The sequence below is a fragment of the Rhinoderma darwinii genome, chromosome 8, assembly GCF_050947455.1.
Source record: "Rhinoderma darwinii isolate aRhiDar2 chromosome 8, aRhiDar2.hap1, whole genome shotgun sequence".
Classification (NCBI taxonomy): Eukaryota; Metazoa; Chordata; class Amphibia; order Anura; family Rhinodermatidae; genus Rhinoderma; species Rhinoderma darwinii.
This window is the reverse complement of record NC_134694.1, coordinates 66,181,093-66,201,092: the sequence shown is the minus strand read 5'-3', so window position 1 is coordinate 66,201,092 and position 20,000 is coordinate 66,181,093. Positions and strand designations below refer to the sequence as shown.

General features: G+C 41.4%; 1 protein-coding gene across 1 annotated transcript in view; it reads right to left on the bottom strand.

The window, feature by feature from the left end:
* LOC142658693 (G-protein coupled receptor 143-like) overlaps window positions 1–20,000 on the bottom strand; it is a 160,321-nt gene that overhangs the window by 43,738 nt on the left and 96,583 nt on the right. Inside the window, exon 4 of the mRNA XM_075834293.1 lies at window positions 11,988–12,086. Within this exon, the coding sequence (XP_075690408.1) occupies window positions 11,988–12,086 (99 nt within the window). The remainder of the gene's footprint in view (window positions 1–11,987; window positions 12,087–20,000) is intronic.

Below are 20,000 nucleotides of genomic sequence, written 5' to 3'. Positions count from 1 at the left end.
TCACCTACATTACAGCGCCCATTTCCTTATGTAGGAGATAGGGCACTTTTAATGTGGTGACATAGACTCTTTAATCCGCTCCTGATCCCAACCAACATTTGAAAAGCAATTTCTCCTGATTATTACCACATATGGGGGTATTGCAGTAAACTGCTGTTTGGACACACGGCAGGGCTTAGAATGGAAGGAGTGCTATTTTGCTTTTGGAGCTCAAATTTAGCTGGAATGGTTTTCGGGTGTCATGTCACATTTGCAATGCCCCTGGGACCAAAACAGTGGAAATACCCCAAAAGTGGCCCCATTTTTTTGCATTTTCATTTTTCACTCCCCGCCTTCCAAGAGCCATAATTTTTTTTATTTTTCGGTCAATAGAGTGGTGTGAGGCCAAAATTTTTTTTTGCGGGAGGAGTTGTAGTTTATATTGGCACCATTTAAAGTAACATATAATGTACTGGGAAGCTATAAAAAAAAATTACAGGCTGAAATTGGAAAAAAACTGCGATTCCTCCATTGTTTTTTGGGTTTCGTTTTTTGGCTTTCACCATGTAGTAACAACGACAACTTAACTTTATTCTGCAGCTCAATACGATTACGGTGATACCAATAATTATCGTAATAGTTCAAACTTTTACGGATGCAGCGATACCAATTTTGTTGATTTGTTTTATTTTTAACATTACTTTAGGAGGAAAAATGAGAAAAGGGTTTTTTTTTGAACTTTTAATATTTCTTTATTTTCACACATTTTATTAGTCCTCCTAGGGGACTTGAACCAGCGATCTTTAGATCTATTGCAGTATATAGTAATTTTTACAGGCTTCTGTAACAGCATGCTCGCTGTTCCTGTCCGTTAGTCCTGTGTGTCAGCTGTAATACACAGCTGACACTGGCAGTATATGGAGCGGGCTCACTGCTCCATACATTACCCCCCAGCATCACGACGTGCTATTAGGGGTTAATGTGCAGCGGCAGGGGCGTAGCTAAAGGCTCATGGGCCCCGATGCAAAGGTTCTTCTTGGGCCCCCCACACCCAAACTTCTCATGGCCGATGGCCCGCAGCTTTCAACTGCATCGCTGGGTCTCCTAAGTGATCCAACAATGCAGCACTAGCAGCCAGATGCATCACTATGGACTTAAAACATCAGGGGGAATAGCCCCAAAACATGTGCCCCCCCCCCCCCAAGAAAAAATGCACGCGCATATATATATATATATATATATATATATATAGACAGCATATCTATAGCACTTATACCCTACAGCTATGGATAGGTTTAGATACAGAGGCTTAGCAGATAGTAGCACACATTATAGGATTAGACACAGTGGCTCAGCAGACAGTATCACACATTATAGGATTAGATATAGGGCCCAGATCGCTGACATTGCAGCTCCAGCGCTGGACCCAGGAAAGGTAAGTATAAGAATTATTTTCCTTTTTGAGGTGTCACTAATTATTTTTGTGTGTTTGCATTTTTTTACAAGTTCGGTTGTTGGACTACTTCAGATTCAAGGACTACTTCGATAACGCGTTTTTTTTTATTCTCAATAAAATGAATAACGAGGGTTGTGTGGAATTTTTATTTCAATAAAATATTTTATCTATGTCTTTGTATTTGTTTAAACTTTATAACTACCACCTTAGTAATAGATGCTGGCTGATTGACAACGCCCATTACTAAGAAGTGGACTTAATATAAGACATGAAGAGGTTAACACTAATCCCCATTATTACCCTGGTATCCAGCGCCACCAGGAAGAGCCAGGTACGATCTAGTACCCGACCATCTGTAGTGACAGAGGGGCACTGGGGCGGCCGCAGGCTGGTATTATTAGGCTGTGAAAGGCCAAAAACTGTGACCCTTCCCACTCTGGTAATGCTAGGCTGCTGATGCTATGTTGTATCTGGCTGGTTATAAAAATGGGGGAACCCCACATCATGCTGTCCAATTATTTATAAAAAAAAAATAAAATTATGTGGGGTCCCCCACATTTTTCATAATCAGCCAGATACAACACAGCAGCAGCAGGCTAGAATTACCAGGGTGTGAAGAGCCTTTCCCAGCCTGATAATACCAGCCTGCGGCCGCCGTGCTGCCCAACCATCACTACAGATGGTTGGGTACTGGATCGTAGCTGGCTCTTCCTGGCACCCCTGCTGGCGGTGGGTAGAGGGGTAATAATGGGGGTTAGTGTTAGCCTTTTAGCGGCCATTAGTAAGTTGGTAGCGATAAAGTAAAAAAAAAATATAAATATATCCAACATCATCAGATAGGTGCTGGAGGTGCCTCACTTCTAAGGGTACCATCCTCCATATTTTCTGGGAGTGTACAGTATTGTCCAGCTTTTGGCAGCAAGTGGAAGATTTCTTACGATCTCTTTTAGAGGTTGACATTCAGCTCGCCCCTGCCCTAGCCCTACTGCATGTGGGATTGGTGGATTTCTCTCCGGGTCTCAGAAACTTACTTTTTCATGTATTGCTGTCTGCAAAAATATTGATTGCAAAATACTGGAAATCTACAAAAGTGCCTAGTATGAGTGAAGTGATTTTATGTGTTAACAATAATTGTGTTATGGAACGCGCTTTAGCCTCTATTCAAGGGTCCTACGCTCGTACTTCCTTATGGGATCAATGGACTGTCTCTACTTACTCCGACATATTCTTATGATTACCTTAGTCGAATATGTGGTCAATTTGCCGTGTCTGGATCGGGAGTTTTGTTTGTTTGTATGTTTCTCGTAAATGCGACGAACGCTATCGACTGCCGGCGACAGGGGACTGTCAGCTGTCAGGGACAGCTGATCTCCCGGTACCCGGACACTGTCCGTTAGGACAGTGTGAACCGGCAACGGTTCAGTAACTATGTCCTGGTGCGGGAAGAAACCTCTCACTAGTACATCAATTTGCCTCCTGGTGCATGTAGAGGTTAATTGGTGCAAGTTTCTTAAAAAGGTAGGGTCATCCGAAAATTATCTATTGTTCAAATAAAGTTTTTATGTAGAACATTATTTAAGAAATTTTAGTGATTTTTTTATTTTTTATTTATTTTCAAGTTACTTCCTTTCCCCAGATTCTTTTGTACAGTTTCCTGTATAGTGATTTTGCGACCACCTACTGGTCTTTAAGTCGCCTACATAGAAACAGCCCTGTTATGTTGATGTACTTCACTTAGCTTCATACTGTGGGAATAGGTTGACTCGCATTTTGCGAGGCTTCTCTGACAGCCGTAAATTTTGAGCTGTGCTTCATTGAGTTCAATGAAGAACGGCTCAAATTACATCTGAAAGAAGTGTCCTGCACTTCTTTTGACGAGGCTGTATTTTTACGCGTCGTCGTTTGACAGCTGTCAAACGAGGACGCGTAAATGACAGGTTGTTTGCACAGTACGTCGGCAAACCCATTCAAATGAATGGGCAGATGTTTGCCGACGTATTGTAGCCCTATTTTCAGACGTAAAACGAGGCATAATACGCCTCGTTTACGCCTGAAAATAGGTCGTGTGAACCCAGCCTTATGGTTTTGTATTTGAATCTTATGTCAATATGTGTTTCATATATTACCTGAATAACACATTTTTTGAAACTTAAAGAGGCTCTGTCACCACATTATAAGTGGCCTATCTCCTACATAAGGAGATGGGCGCTGTAATGTAGGTGACAGCAGTGCTTTTTATTTAATAAAACGATCTGTTTTCACCACTTTATTAGCGATTTTAGATTTATGCTAATGAGTTACTTAATGCCCAATTGGGCGTGTTTTTACTTTAGACCAAGTGGGCGTTGTACAGAGGAGTGTATGACGCTGACCAATCAGCGTCATGCACTCCTCGCCATTCATTTAGGCAGCGCATAGGGATGTCTATTCACAATCTCTGCACTTCGTTACTCTGTCTGTGGTAGTTACAGCAGAGGAAGCGTAATCTCGTTGTAAGCTGTCATTTACCGCGTAATCTCGCGAGATTACGCTTCCTCTGCTGTAACTGCCACAGACAAAGTAATGAAGTGCAGAGATTGTGAATAGACATCCTATGGTATGTCTATTCACTGTCTAAACACTTCAGTATTGTTAAAGGAAGGGTGTCGCAAAAAAAAAATTTTTTATATCAATTTGCTTTTAGTGTTTTAGTAAAAAAAGGTTTTATTTATGTGTGTGTTTGTGTTTTACTTTTTTTATTTTTGAACTTTTTCTTGTCTATGGGGGCTGCCATTTTTTTTTTTCATCTCTGTATGTGTCGATTAACGACACATACAGACATGGAATACGGCACATACAGCCCCATAGAGAATGCGAACGGGACCCGTTCCACTCACTATGCTGTACGCCGTCTGTGTGGGAACAATCCACATAGCTCCCACACAGTCCAAATGGAAGGTCTTCAGACGAGCTACGTCCGGCGCCATTTCTTGTGGACCGAAAGACGCGGCCGGACAGTAAGATTACTACTTCCAGTCGCGGCTTCCGGACTTGTGTTCTAATGCAAGCACTTGGAGCGGAGGGAGCAGACGGACAGGTGGGAGCGGCGGCAGGAGCAGGTAAGTTATTTCTGTGTATGTACGTGTTTTAGTGTGTTTTGTATGTAAACCTACTACACTGTGTGTTCGCTCATAAAATGGCGACACACAGTGTAGGAGGTTTGACAGTTCAATCCCCTCCTTTCTCCTGGCACAAGCCAGGATAAGGGAGGGGGAATTCTGTGAGCTCACTAGGGCGAGTGTGTTTTCTCAAATTTTGCAGCATAAAGCAATGTGGTTGCTTTACCACATGCCAATGCTGCAATTTTGGGAATTGCTCCATCTAGTGACCAGCACTGGGAAATGTTATAAATTAGAATCTAATTTATAATATTTCCTGACTAATGTGTTAGTATAAGACAGCACATAGTGATCTAAAAGGATCCCTATGCGCTGCCTAAATGAATGGAGAGGAGTGCCTGACGCTGATTGGTCAGCGTCATAAACTCCCCTGTACAACGCCCACTTGGTCTAAAGTAAAATCACACCCACTTGGGCATTAAGCAACTCATTAGCATAAATCTAAAATCGCTAATAAAAGTGGCGAAAACAGATTGTTTTTTTAAAATAAAAAGCACTGCTGTCACCTACATTATAGCGCCGACCTCCTTATGTAGGAGATAGGGCACTTATAATGTGGTGACAGAGCCTCTGTCAATGAACATCTCCAGTCTAGAGATTTTATGGTCAATGTGGCTGCTGTAAAGTATCTCTCTAAGGCCTCATGCCCACTTCAGTTTTTTCGTCAGGGTGTTATCCGTTTTTTTAACGGATAGCGTCCTGACATTCATTTCAATGGGGCAATGCACACTTCTGTTTTAACGAAACCGTGCGGCCGTTCCGTCAAAAGTAGTGCAGGTCTTACTCCTGCCCGTTTTTTGATGGAACAGTCTCAGACTTTGAATTGATTTGGTCCATGAAACAACAGGCTGCACATGGAAGCCATCCGTGTGCGGTCCGTGATTCACAGAACCATCATTAGCGGACGTTCAACAGTACACGGAAGTGTGCATGAGGCCTAAGGCAGGATGGCTGCCCCTCATAATCTTGTACAGAAAAGACTAGAAGAAAAAAAAAGTATAAATGTGTATCAGTATCTGGTTTTAATTATTATAATAGAAAAAAAAATATCTAAAAGCCATACATGTAAAGCTATCAGACCAGAATCAAGACAAAGATGATTCATAGATATGATAAACAAAAATTCATCTAACCTTGAATGTTTTCAAAGAGTTGGTCATTTTTGTGTTGAAGACATCACATATGTGATAGACTTGCTTACATACAATTATTGCATACTTTTAATTCATTTCTATCTTCATCTAACTGGACAAATAAATTGTTCCATGTAAGGCCCGCTCAAGAACTTGGGAAAACGTCTTGGTGGAGATCTTATACATAAAAGTTTCTTTATTTTATTTTTTGAGCTCCCAATAATTCAGATATTCTTCCAGAAATTAGTAATTCCGTTGAACAAGAATTTCCACGTTTTGTTTCCTTTCAAATGATCTTATCTAGACACAGTGTCATTGCATCGGTGTCATAATTTAAATGATGTATTTCCTCCAGTCCCTATGATCTTGTGGGTTATAGTAAAGATATATTGACAAAGAGCAAAAGTGAGATCATACTGGATAAGTAACGCAAGTGTTACTCATCTAAAGGACTTCTCATGCCCACTTCAGTTTTTTCTTTCAGAGTGTTATCCGTTTTTTTCACTGATCGCACCCTGACCCATTAATTTCAATGGGCCCATGCACACTTCCGTTATTTTAATGGATCCTTTGTTCCGTTATGTCAAAAGTAGATCATGTCCTACTTTTGTCAGTGATTCCGTGACCGTGGGGCCCATAGAAGTCAATGGGTCCGTGAAAAAAACGGAAGCACAGCGTCCGTTCGAAACGGAAACACTGAACGGACACGGACTACACACGGATATCCTAACGGACACACGGATCCGTGAGAAACGGCAGTGAAAACAGTGATGGAAGTGTGCATGAGGCCTAACTGTTTACTATGGAGAATGATTTGCTACTACAGAAGAATTTGTTTAATTAAAATGATACTATGTATCGATATACTGAATATATCTTATTATAAACACACTCACCCCTCCCAAAAAAAGCATATTTATTAATTAGAATGTTTGCGGTTTAAAAAAGGCATGCACTCGTTTTGTTTGACCATTTAAATAGTTTTTTTTTTTTTTTTTTTTTATGAAAAATACAAACCAACCATTGCCAAAACCGTTGTATTGTGTTTTATATGTAATTCTCAGCAAATTACCGGTACTTTTTTCGGATTCAAATGTAAGGATAGGAGATAATCTCCCAAAATTTAAGAGTACAATCTGTTTTCCGATCATCATTGCGATGGACAAAAATCCTACATGGTGCATCATTATCCCTACTGTACCAATGGACCAAAAGAAGGTAAACTTAATGTTGAAGGGTATTAATCTCTTTCTGGTATAGGGATCTTCTATATATTATTGCATAGTCCATAGAATACAGTCCTCTTTAGTCTCACACACTTGCGATTGATTGATTCACTGCACTACATTTGTTTTAATGTTCATTTCAAGCAAACTCCTCACTATTTTCCACTTTCTTTTTTATGCAGTGCCATCTACTGGTACATCTGTTGAATCTTTGATACACAGAACATATGCAATGCGTATGAATATTATCATGGGAGGGGTGTGCAGCTACCAGGTGTTACACTGAAGTAAATGGGATTTTCTATCTTTTTCTCCATCGCTCCAAAAGTGACTGCTGCGTTTTCATTCTTAACTGCAGCATTTTTGTATTTACACCTCAATAGGGAAAACTGGACACTATTAACCCCTTAATGACCAAGCTAGTTTGGACCTTAATGACCAAGCCAGATTTGTCAAATCTGGTATGTCTGACTTTATCAGAGAATAACTCTGCGAAAGTTTTGAATATCCAAGTAATTCTTACATTGTTTTTTCGTCACATGTTGTACTTTATTTTAGTGGTAAAAGTAGACTGATACGATTTGCGGAAATTAAAAAATAGAAAAATTGAAGAAATGTTGTAAAAATTAAAATTTTTCCCTATTTTTAACTGCAATATGTCACATATGTACACACATACTGTACAATTTTTTTTATTAAATATATATTTCCATCTCTTTACTCTATTTTGGCAGCACTTTTGAAAAAATTAAATACATTTTCAGCAATTTAGAAGACTTACAAATTGAATAATAATTTTTTACATTTTGAAGTAGATTTTGTTTTCCTGCACCAAGCCAGGTTTTCAGAGGCTCATAGGTCTCAGAATGATGGAAACCCCCACAAATGACCCCATTTAGAAAACTAGACCCCATAAGGTATTAATCTAGGGGTATAGTAATCATTTTGACCCCACAGTTTATTGCTAAATTTAATGCATAGCAGGTGAAAATAAATTAAATTTCACTTTTTTCCTAAAAGTATCAGTTTGAAGACCGATTTCTTTGTAAAGAGAATATGAAAATGAAGAATCACACCACAAAATCTATCACCCCGTTTCTCTTGTTTTCAAAAATACCCACATTGTGGCCCTAATGCGTTGGTTGGATACACGGCAGGGCCCAAAAGGAAGGGAGCACCCGGAGACTTTCAGGACTCATATTTTGCTTGAAAATGTTTTAGTCCCCATTGTACATTTGGAGAAGCTTTGAACTGACAGAACGATAGAAACTCCCCATAAATGACCCCATTTAGAAAACTAGACCCCTTAAGGTATTTATCTAGGGGTATAGTAAGTATTTTGACCCCACAGTTTTTTGCAAAATTTAATGCATAACAGGTGAAAAAAAAAAAATGCACTTTTTTCATAAAAGTATCAGTTTGAAGACCAATTTCTTTGTAATGCAAACATGAAAATGAAGAATCACACCACAAAATCTATCACCCTGTTTCTCCTGTTTTCAAAAATACCCATATTGTGGCCCTAATGCGTTGCCTGGACACATGGCTGGGCCCAAAAGGAAGCGAGCACCCGGAGGCTTTCAGGGTACCAATTTTGCTTGAAAATGTTTTAGGCCCCAATGCACATTTGGAGAGGCTTTGAACTGACAGAATGATAGAAACCCCCAAGAAATGACCTATTCTTAAAACTACACACCTTAAGCTATTCAGGAGTGTAGTGAGCATGCTGACCACTATGTTCTCATAAAGGAGGCATGTCCTGAAAATGTATTTGCCTGTTTGACTATGTCTTGCTAACAAAGCAATTGTCCCACATTTGTGTCATTCTGATGCCGTTGTGAACAGCATTCTAGTCGGATATATAATAAATTAAAGTGGGAAAAATCAACTGTTCTGGAGTGAACGGCAATATATTTATAAAAAAAAAATGGAGGAAATCGTATCCAACTATATGGCAAACTGGAGTTTGTTCACGAGATAAAAACACCTGTAGGGCTATGATGACATTTTGTTTTTTATAGTGACTGGTCATACAACGTCTCTTTAGCCTCATCAATACCTATATAAGGGACGAACGTACCAAGCGACGCGGTACACCATAACAGACCCCTGCCCGGCAAGGTAGGAACCGCTATGCGCACTAAACAACCAATCACCTACAGAATATATAAAGGGACAGTGTCCAAAACCATATATAGGAACAGTAAAGGATCACTAGTCCCCAAAATAATGTCAGTATTGCCAGAAGTATTGTCGGGTGTAAGAGATCCAGTAAAAACCAGAAGAAAACTGTACTAGGTATTGATACAAGGACATCACGCTTGTCCTTGTATTTGACCAGCAGCAAATTGTCACTGCAAACAGCCCTGCTTTCCCCTCGGCGCACTGTATGATCTACAAAGTCCTTGGGGAGACCCTTTTGGTTTCTCCTGATTGTGCCGGATGCTGCGGTTCCTTTAACAGCAAGGCACTTCAAAAGGGGGACACTATTGTAAAAATTGGCAATACATAGATGGTATCCCTGGTCTAGTATGGGGTGCAGCAAATCCCATACTATCTTCCCACTTATTCCTAGGACATGGGGACAGTCCGGGGGCTCTATTGCAGAATCTTTTCCCTCATAGATTCTGAATTTTAAAAAAAAGTGTATCCAGACGCGCTTTCACACACTTTATACAGCTTCACGCCATACCTAGACCTTTTGTTGGGCAGGTACTGGCGGAAGTGTAGCCTGCCTTTGAAATGAACCAAGGATTTGTCCACTGCAATGCATTTTTGTGGGGTGTAAATCTCTTTACATTTTGAATTATAGTGGTTCACTACAGGTCTAATTTTGAACAGTCTGTCAAAACTGGGGTCATTTGTGGCTGGGCATTCCTCATTGTTGTTATAATGCAGGAACCGTAGCAGGATCTCAAAACGAGCCCTAGGCATGGTGAGGCGGTAAAGTGGGCAATGGTGTAGCATATCAGTGCTCCAATAGGAGCGAATAGAGGGCTTTTTTGTAATGCCCATGTTAAGTAATAGGCCCCAAAATTTCAGTATTTCATTTGAATTGGTAGGGGTCCATAGTAACTGTTGGGATTGCGGGCAATAAATTGCGCCGCATAAATATTTGTCTGCTGTACCATAAGACAAATTAGTTCATCAGAGAAATATAATTTAAAAAAAAATCTCTCTCTCTGAATCCAGTAGTGTCCACGTTGGTGCCTGGGGTGGCAGTAAATTCAGGCACCTGGGGCATATAATTATCAGGGGCAATCCACGCAGGGGCATCAGAATTTGGTTGTGCTTGCGCACTAGCCCTAGAACGTCTACGGAGGGGTCCATCACTAGATGTGTCACTTGAGGATGACGACATCAAAAATGTCACCTCATCACCACTGTCAGACTGACTCTGCACAGAATAAGGCATACGCCTCTTCAGCAGTGAACACCCGCTTTGTCATTATAATAGTTTTTAACTCCCTGAACCTCTAACCCTAATTAGCCCTACCTAATACCCGAATGCTAAATTATTTTTAACTAGCCCTGACAGTAACAAACCTTACACCACGTACACTCTAACAGGCTAGTCTGATACTATCCCTAACTAACTTACTATCCCTATCGCTCACTAAAACTTTTTTTATAGGTTCTTTTTTTTTATATATATATATTTTTTTGTATTTTTACAAGAACAAAAAAGTGAACTGATTCAGTGATGCCTGTCACTAGGCAACAGACAATACTGATTGGGTGATGTGGCACACTGGGGTGCTGATGAGGCAAAAGGATTTGCTGATGGAGCACAGGAGGTGACTGACTAGCTGTGGGGGAGACTGGTCCGGCTGTGGGGGAGACTGGTCCGGCTGTGGGGGAGACTGGTCCGGCTGTGGGGGAGACTGGTCCGGCTGTGGGGGAGACTGGTCCGGCTGTGGGGGTGACTGATCAGGCTGTGGGGGGTGACTGATCAGGCTGTGGGGGGTGACTGATCAGGCTGTGGGGGGTGACTGATCAGGCTGTGGGGGGTGACTGATCAGGCTGTGGGGGGTGACTGATCAGGCTGTGGGGGGTGACTGATCAGGCTGTGGGGGGTGACTGATCAGGCTGTGGGGGGTGACTGATCAGGCTGTGGGGGGTGACTGATCAGGCTGTGGGGGGTGACTGATCAGGCTGTGGGGGGTGACTGATCAGGCTGTGGGGGGTGACTGATCAGGCTGTAGGGGGTGACTGATCAGGCTGTGGGGGTATATTTCATTCACAAGTAAAATTAGAATCCGTCTCTGATCTCCTTTCAAAACCAACAGAGGAGCTCAGAGACTGACACTATAGAAAAACAAGTCCTGCCTACGTCACACTAACTGTGATTGGTCTGTCTGCACTGACAGACCTATCACAGCGATCGCCGACAGGGGACCACTTTCATTGGTCCCCTGTCGGCTAGCTCTGTTGCTAAGCTGTCTCGGACAGCAGTTTGCAGTGAACTGTCACCTCGCCCCGCGGCGCTATGACAGTTTAACTGCATCACGTACATGCACGTGGGAATGCGCTAACCAGCCGCATTCCCAGACGTGCATGTACGTGAAAATGCGGGAATGGGTTAATACTTCAAATCTCTCAACTTTTAATTTAATGAATAATCAACATCAGAAAATGCAGAACTCACCACAAATTGCTTCACACGCTTATGGCGTTCAAAAAAGTCAAATGATTTGCACCCCCCCCCCCCCCTTTCCATAGCAAGTCAAAAGAATAATACATAGAAACAAAACAGATTAGCAAAAGGCCTTGATCACACAGTACAGATTTTGCCTGTATTTTGTAAGCCAAAGCCAAAATTGGATCCAGGAGAGTATACGGACTAAGGACTTTGTTTATATATTTCTGTTTAGGTTCCATTTCTGGTTTTGACTTAAAGAATACATGCAAAATCTGCAGCAAATATTATCTGCACTATGTGAACAAGGACAAACCGTGAAATTAAGTCCTGCATATTATTAATTTAAATAGTATAACTTAGAACACCGTGATGAATAAAGAAATAAGTTGCTACCTGCTTTGAAGGACAGAAGGAATCACCAGCAGAAGAAGGCCATGAAGACACATGAGACTGGAAGCTCCCCAGCACAAAAGCGAGTACAATAAGCCAAACCTAAAGTTGAGAGAAAGAAAACATTTTTTAGAGAAAGCTTCTTAATTTTAACAGATCAAAAGAAATTTTTTATTTTTTTCTCACTACTGGTCTATCTGGCAACCGTCATATCCACGCACAGTTTATATGAAGGACGGAGGTAAATGAACCTCAAAACCCAGTGGTCTGAGGCCTCATGCACACGAACGTATTTTTTCCCTCCCGTAAATACTGGCGTAAATACGGGTCCTTGGTTACACATATTCGACCCGTATTGCCCCAGTATTTACGGGCACGTTTTCACTGCAAAATTGCACTGCACTAAATCGGCAGCCCCTTCGCTCTATCAGTGCAGGATAGAGAGAAGGGGCAGCCCTTTCCGAGGTAAAAGTAAAAGAAATTCATACTTACCCGGCCGTTGTCTTGGTGACGCGTCCCTCTTTCGACATCCAGCCCGACCTCCCTGGATGACGCAGCAGTTCATGTGACCACTGCAGCCTGTGATTGGCTGCAGCGGTCACATAGGCTGAAACGTCATCCCGGGAGGCCGGACTGGAGGAAGAAGCAGGGAATTCTGGGTAAGTATGAACTTCTATTTTTTTTTTACACGTGGATTTATATTGTGATCGGTAGTCACTGCCCCTGGTGCTGAAAGAGTTACTGCCGATCAGTTAACTCTTTCAGCAGTCTGGACAGTGACTATCCACTGACATCGCCTAGCAACGCTCCCGTAATTACGGGTGCACACACGTAGTCACCCGTAATTACGGGAGCCCCATAGACTTCTATGGGCCTGCCCGTGCCGGAATTACGGCCTAAAATAGGACATGTTCTATATTTTTCAACGGCACGGGCACCTTCCCGTAAGCATACGGGGAGGTACCCGTGGCCAATAGAAGTCTATGGGCCCGTAATTACGGGCGTTTTTACGTTCGTGTGCATGGGGCCTAAATCTGTTAAATAACCCTTGTAAAATAAATTCCAAACTCAAAAAGGCACCTGTCTTTTAAAGAATCTCTTTATGGACATATTTTTGGAAACCCTTCTAGAACATGTTCACAGCCTTATGAAGGAAAGAAACTTCCTATTCCAGTTGCAGCTTTTGGTAGGTATCTATTCTCCTTGCAGAGTTACAGCAGGTAGGGAGTCTTATAATGTGGTGACAGAGCCTTTTTAAGTGCCCTATCTCCTATATAAGGAGATTGGCGCTATAATGTAGGTGACCGTGTCAGGGATCATTACCATGTATATTGTTTGAAAAATTTTATCCTTACATATATATATATATATATATATATATATATTCAGTATATTACACAAAGAGATTGGATTCATGGAGCACAAAGAGCCTGCATAACACGCCTATGGAAGACACCGCCCCCTGGAATGCAAAGAGGAGTGTGCAGAAGAATGTATAGGAAAACTTACAGCAGAGGAGCCAATGGGACTTGAGCAAGTCCCATATCTCGAGGGAGGGGCATGTGTCTCTTTCTGTGTTTCTTTGTTCTGAATAAAAAGTTTCAGTGTTCCTCCTGACAGAGAGGGAAGGCTGTACCAAACATCTGTGTGGTGTATTTCTCTCCAGGCATGCCTTCAGCTTTCAATTTACAGAGGTGGTTATTCGGTGTGAAATACGGACCTGACATTTGGCGCCCAACGTGGGGCCTCACTCGAGGAAATATCAAAATCCGGACAACCGACAATCACAGGGTGAAACAGAGGACTCAAAGTTGCCCACTGAAGGAATTTGATCACCTCCGCAATAACACGGTAAGTGAATTGATTTTATAAATCTTCGTCTTATCTGTGTTAGTGGGCAGTCTTGTAGCGATCTGTAGAACCCTTTTGTTGATTTCCTGGATTATCTCAGGCGACAGAGGTAATATTTTCCGCTGTGAGGGTAAAAAAACCTGTGAGACCTTAGGCACGCCCGACTAACCATCCTCTGGGTAATTAGAGTCTAAATAAAAGATTATATAAGAGACCGGAGAGTTATCGACTGGGATTTTAATATTTCCAGCGAAGCCAGAGAGTCTAAATATAATTATATAAGAGACCGGAGAGTTATCGACTGAAATTTTAATATTTCCAGCGAAGCCGGAGAGTCTAAATAGAATTATATTTCGGCGGATCGGAGGCTGTAGACTGAGGAATAGTAATATTTCCGGCGAGGCCTGGGAGTCGTTGACCAAAAATTGTTATATAAATCACGTGTATAATATAGACTGTTAGGCATATGATTTAATGAAGCGAAGAGAAGGGAAGCAGTATGTGAGAAAAATGAAGAAATTGATGGAAAGTGCTTTAGAGGGATTTTCAGAAGCGGAAGTTAGGAATAAGAAAGGTATAGTATGTATTAGAAAACAGGACCAGCCGACGCCCGGTAATGGCTTCTGTACCTCATGTTGAGTGTGTCCTCATTGTTGGTGGGAAACCCCCCCCCCTCACAGCTGCGCACTGTGTTGCCAATGGGAGAGGCTGCCCCCCACCACCCACCCCTGATGTGGCCACGCCCGGCCCAACCAAATCAGTATGAAATAATCGCCTTGTTAATTTTGTCATTTGTAGTGTTTTTTCTATTTACAGAAGTTCCAGTCTAGTTCACTGATGAAACAACACGTCATCATAATATAGAGATGGTGGCCGACAGATTGTACTGTTAAAGATTATGTGTTTGATGTTTTGAAAGTAGATAATTCCTATACAATGGTGTGATGAATGATTGCAGATACGTATGTTGTTTTGCCGGCATTGAAAGTGTTAAGATTGTGAGACTAGAAGCTGTGAGAGATGAGTGTGTGACCCCCCCTCCCTCCCCCCTGTAGTGTGCTGTGTTTGGGAGGAGGAGGGGGGGCTGACTGGGTGCAGTCTGCAGGTCTGATGAGACAAAGGGATTTCAATATGCACTGCTGAGAGATATATATATATATATATATCAGTAATGTCTACAAACCTAAATAAATTTCTTCTCTTTGCGCATGCGCTGTTGTTTATAAAAGTTACGATATTTATGTGTTATGATGTGATCAGATTTCATGTGTTTTGATAATTCAGATGTATTAAACTACAGATACTGTGAGACATGGGGTTTTGAAAATGTATGTGCCCCCACCGTTCCCTATTTTTATATACAGTTTATTGGTTTGCAGTAATTAATGTTATCAGATATAATATTTTCTGTTTTTATTGAATAACTAACTACAATTGTTTTGTTTTTTTTATTTCACACATGAGTTATATCATTGTAAAGATCAAATGTATGTCAGGAAAAAGTCATTTTTGTTTCAGGCTGTTGTACATTACAGGGGGTTAAACTAGTGTTATGTTGAGATGTAGTTTTGAACTCTGCTACATTACTTTCGCAGAGTCCACAAAGGGGGGAATGGTGAAGGAACTGATCAGGTACAATTTTGGTTTGTTTTGAGTTAATTAATTTGGTTTCAGGAGATCTAAAATGTGTAAGAGACCACCCCCCTCCAGCAAAGTTACACAGGAGGCAGAGGTGACGTCACTCACAGATGAGTCTTTACAGATTTAGATGGGGGAGAAGGAAAAAAATAAAAAACTTGTCTGGACATTGTTAATTTGATGTAAAGTTTTTAGGAATGTTTTATTTTTTATTTGTTTTTGTATTAATCAAGTATTTGCAGAACCTGATAAAAGTGAGATTCTCAAAGTATTCTGGATTATCAGATGAGTGTGGAGAAGTGTATAACATTTGGTTTTATTTTAGAGCATGAAGACGCCACCCCTTTGAGAGGTTTTATATATATATATATATATATATATATATATATATATATGTGTGTGACATGGGTTTCTAATGTACATTTGTAATAAAGAGATATTTTATTATACAGTATGTACAAGACAGGATACGAGGCACCAGGTAAATTACCCAGAAACCACTCTCACCTTCTTGTTCATCTCAAGGAGCGGAGCTGGAGGTGCTCACTGAGGCTTGTAACCTGGCAGATGGTAAGACGGCCGACATTTACACTGACACTAGGTACGCTTTTGGCATCGCCCACAATTATGGGCCCATTGGTAGTAGGAACTTTATTGCATCATCGGGTAAGCCAATTGAGAGAGCGAGAGAAGACAGAACTGACAAGGAGATGTGCAGCCAGGTGTCAGTAAATTGGCTTGTCCCTGGATACAATAATGCCACCACTAGGTTTGTAGCAGCCGGCATGATGTGCGCACGGCATGACATAGGTAAAACAGCAAAGGTACCTGTGAAAAGTGCAGCCCGGCCAGATTAACAGTCCCAGCGACTGCAGAACATACAACTACCCGAGGTAGAAGTGTATGACAATGTGCTCGTGTGTGTAGACCTGTTCTCAGGGGGGCCTGAAGCCCGGCCTGTATTTTCCCCACTGCAGATGTTGTGTGTGAGTGACGGGGGAACAATGTTATCCCAAGTATTGACCTGATGTTTGTACAATAAGATATCAGCAGTTCTCTAGATGTTATTCCAAAGTTAGTTTGTTTAATAATTGTATTTAAAGGGAATGTGTTGCCAGCAAAACATGTATTTTTTTTTTTTAGTTAAACATTTAGTGTGTAGGTGATTAAACTTTGTTCAAATTTTTTTTATTTTTTTCACGAGTCAGGAAATATTATAAATTAGATTCTAATTTATAATATTTCCCAGTGCTGGTCACTAGATGGAGCTATTCCCAAAATTGCAGCATTGCATGTGGTAAAGCAACCACATTGCTTTTTGCTGCAAAATTGGGAAAAAAGCACTCGCTCTAGTGAGCTCTGAGAATCCCCCCCTCCTTTATCCTGGCTAGTGCCGGGATAAACGAGAGGATTGAACGGTCTAACCTCCTACACTGTGTGTCGCCATTTTTTGAGCTAACACACAGTGTAATAGGTTTACATACAGTAGTAAACACACACAAACACGAACATACATAGAAATCTCTTACCTGCTCCTGCCGCCGCGGCTCCCTCCGGCCCGTCCGCTCCGTCTGCTGCCGCTGGTACAAGTGCACAAGTCCGGAAGCCGCGACCGGAAGTAGTAATCTTACTGTCCGGCCGCGACTTCCGGTCCACAGGAAAATGGCGCCGGACGGCGCGCATTTCAAATTGGACTGTGTGGGAGCGGCACATGCGCCGTTCCCACACAGACGGCGTACACAGAAGTGGATGGGACGGGCCCCGTTCGCAGTCCCTATGGGACTGTGGCTGTCGTATTCCATGTCTGTATGTGTCGTTAATCGACACATACAGAAATGGAAAAAAAAATGGCAGCCCCCATAGGGAAGAAAAAGTGAAAAAATAGAAAAAAGTAACACACAAACACACAAATAAATAAAAACGTTTTTAATAAAACACTAACATAAAACTGACATGAAAAAAAAAATTTTGGTGACACTGTTCCTTTAAGAAGTGTTATGGGAATATTAAATACGGAGATTAAGTTTTATGTAAAGTTCTAGACCAGCCTTAGCATTGGACTATTAGAGTCATGCGTCAGATAAAAGGTACAGAAGCGGAATATTCCCATTAGAAAACATTTTTGTTTATTTTTATTTTTGTTGTGAAAGGAGAATTTTAGAGCAGAGAATTCTGTGCAGTGTATATGTGTAAGTATAGATATGTATATAAAGAAGAAGAATCAGTTTGTAGGGATCAGTTTTAGTTACTGACCAGTGTGAACGTTTAACATAAATCTGTCATTGTTAATGTTTTTCATCAAGTTAATTATCTGATTAAGATCAATTACTGATTAGGCTATGAAAAGCTTGTTCTCCACAGGAAGAGTCCAACTGGGAGCGGAAGGCGTGAGAACCAGATTCTGACAGAATATGGACGGATAAAGGAAGGTAACCGGTAACACCCAAGGCACTCTTGATGGCACTTGCATTGATGGTATATGATCTCACATATGCCCCAAGACTGCAAGGATCGATTTGGTAAGATCTAATTGGTATGTCCCAGGTTTTACAGCTGTCGCTGCTAAATTCTGTTAGAGCTGTTTGATTTGCCTACAGAACAGTCCTGGCAGACAGGTGCCAACCTTATCATACCTGCCTCCCACGAAGAGAACCAACCTTGAGAGGCCTTCCCAGGTAGAACGAACCAGATTAGAGTAAGAAAAAATTGGTTTGAGACACTTGTCAAATAAACATGTGGAATCTGTGTATGTTTCTATGAGGTGGAGATGTTCTAGGCAATCAGCTGAGATCAAGGTACAAATCCTGCTGAAAGAGTATCACCAAGTGCAAATGAAATGTACCCAGTAATCACACATATTCTAGGTGCCCTGTCCATTGGAAGAGAGAAGTTTTTCCTCATATATATATATATATATATATATATATATATATATATATATATATAAAGGTGTTTGATGTCATTTAAGGGCCTGACATTATTGTATGTACTTAGAACAACGTTTATAGTGTATGCGGATGATGTTATCACCAGATTAGTATTTATTTTAACAATTGACAAGAGTTGGGGGTCCCCAGCAAGTGCCAGTAAATATGAACTAAAAGACTTTTAACACGATGAACTCCATCACTGAGATGCGGCAGGCGCAGCCTGAGCCAGTACAACGCGTTTATCATGAACTGACGGCAGTGTCACAATTCTAAGCAGCCGCCCAAACAAGTAACTTACCGGAGGAAGAGGACAGATACAGAGGGTTTGTGGTAGTTACAATAAAACTCCACTAAACCGTCTACGTGGGATCTCACCCCAGGATCACAACATGAGGTGCTATGTACAGCCTGATGACGTAAACTAAAGGAGACGGTGTCGGACAGATGAGAAGGACCAAACCAAGTCCTGATGACATCAGCAAAGATCAAAGTAAAGACCAAAGACCTGAGTGAATCCGTCAGCAGGATCAAGTGTTTTGATAAGTAAGTGGCTAGGAGGGGGTAATAATAACTCCCCCACTGGACACCAACGTAGTCTGACTCCACAATTGTGTGGGTTACCCTGAGGGTGACAGTCAGTGAAGAGCAGAAGACAGGAGAAGAAGACGACGATGGTGTACAGGACTGGCAATGAACTGATGGGACCCGCAACCTGAGGGTGATAACATTATGATTATTAGTTGAGGCCCTATTGTTTATAATGTCTGAGGTTTATAATTATAATGTGTGTAAATATGCCACGGTGCTGCAAATTACAATCTGAGGAGTTTTATGTGGAGGTGTGAGGTGAAGGTCACTGTGCTGCCCATGACCTGTTATATCGGCAGGGGTAAAAGTCCCATTAGGACAGTAAGTGACAGTGCGACAGTTGTTACCATTAATAAAATGTAGACTGGATTAATTATATATATATATATATATATATATATATATATATATAATTACAACCAGCAGCGGTTTGTAGATTATATCAAGACAACCATCCTGTATCCAGAGGAGAATAGGGAAAGTTAGGACCACTCCGACACCTTGGAAGTCCAGGTACAAAGGGGGGTTACTCATCAGGAGTGGCTCGTCTCAAGCTGGTGAAGAAATCCAAAACCCCTACCCGCCTGGTTCGAGTGGTCAGTGGTAGGTTGCTAGGCAAGACTCAGGGATAGAATAATATTTTTAGGGTGGACTGTCAGGGATCATTACCATGTATATGGTTTGAAAAATATTATCCTTACATATATATATATATATTCAGTATATTACACAAAGAGATTGGATTCATGGAGCACAAAGAGCCTGCATAACACGCCTATGGAAGACACCGCCCCCTGGAATGCAAAGAGGAGTGTGCAGAAGAATGTATAGGAAAACTTACAGCAGAGGAGCCAATGGGACTTAAGCAAGTCCCATATCTCGAGGGAGGGGCATGTGTCTCTTTCTGTGTTTCTTTGTTCTGAATAAAAAGTTTTTCAGTGTTCCTCCTGACAGAGAGGGAAGGCTGTACCAAACATCTGTGTGGTGTACTTCTCTCCAGGCATGCCTT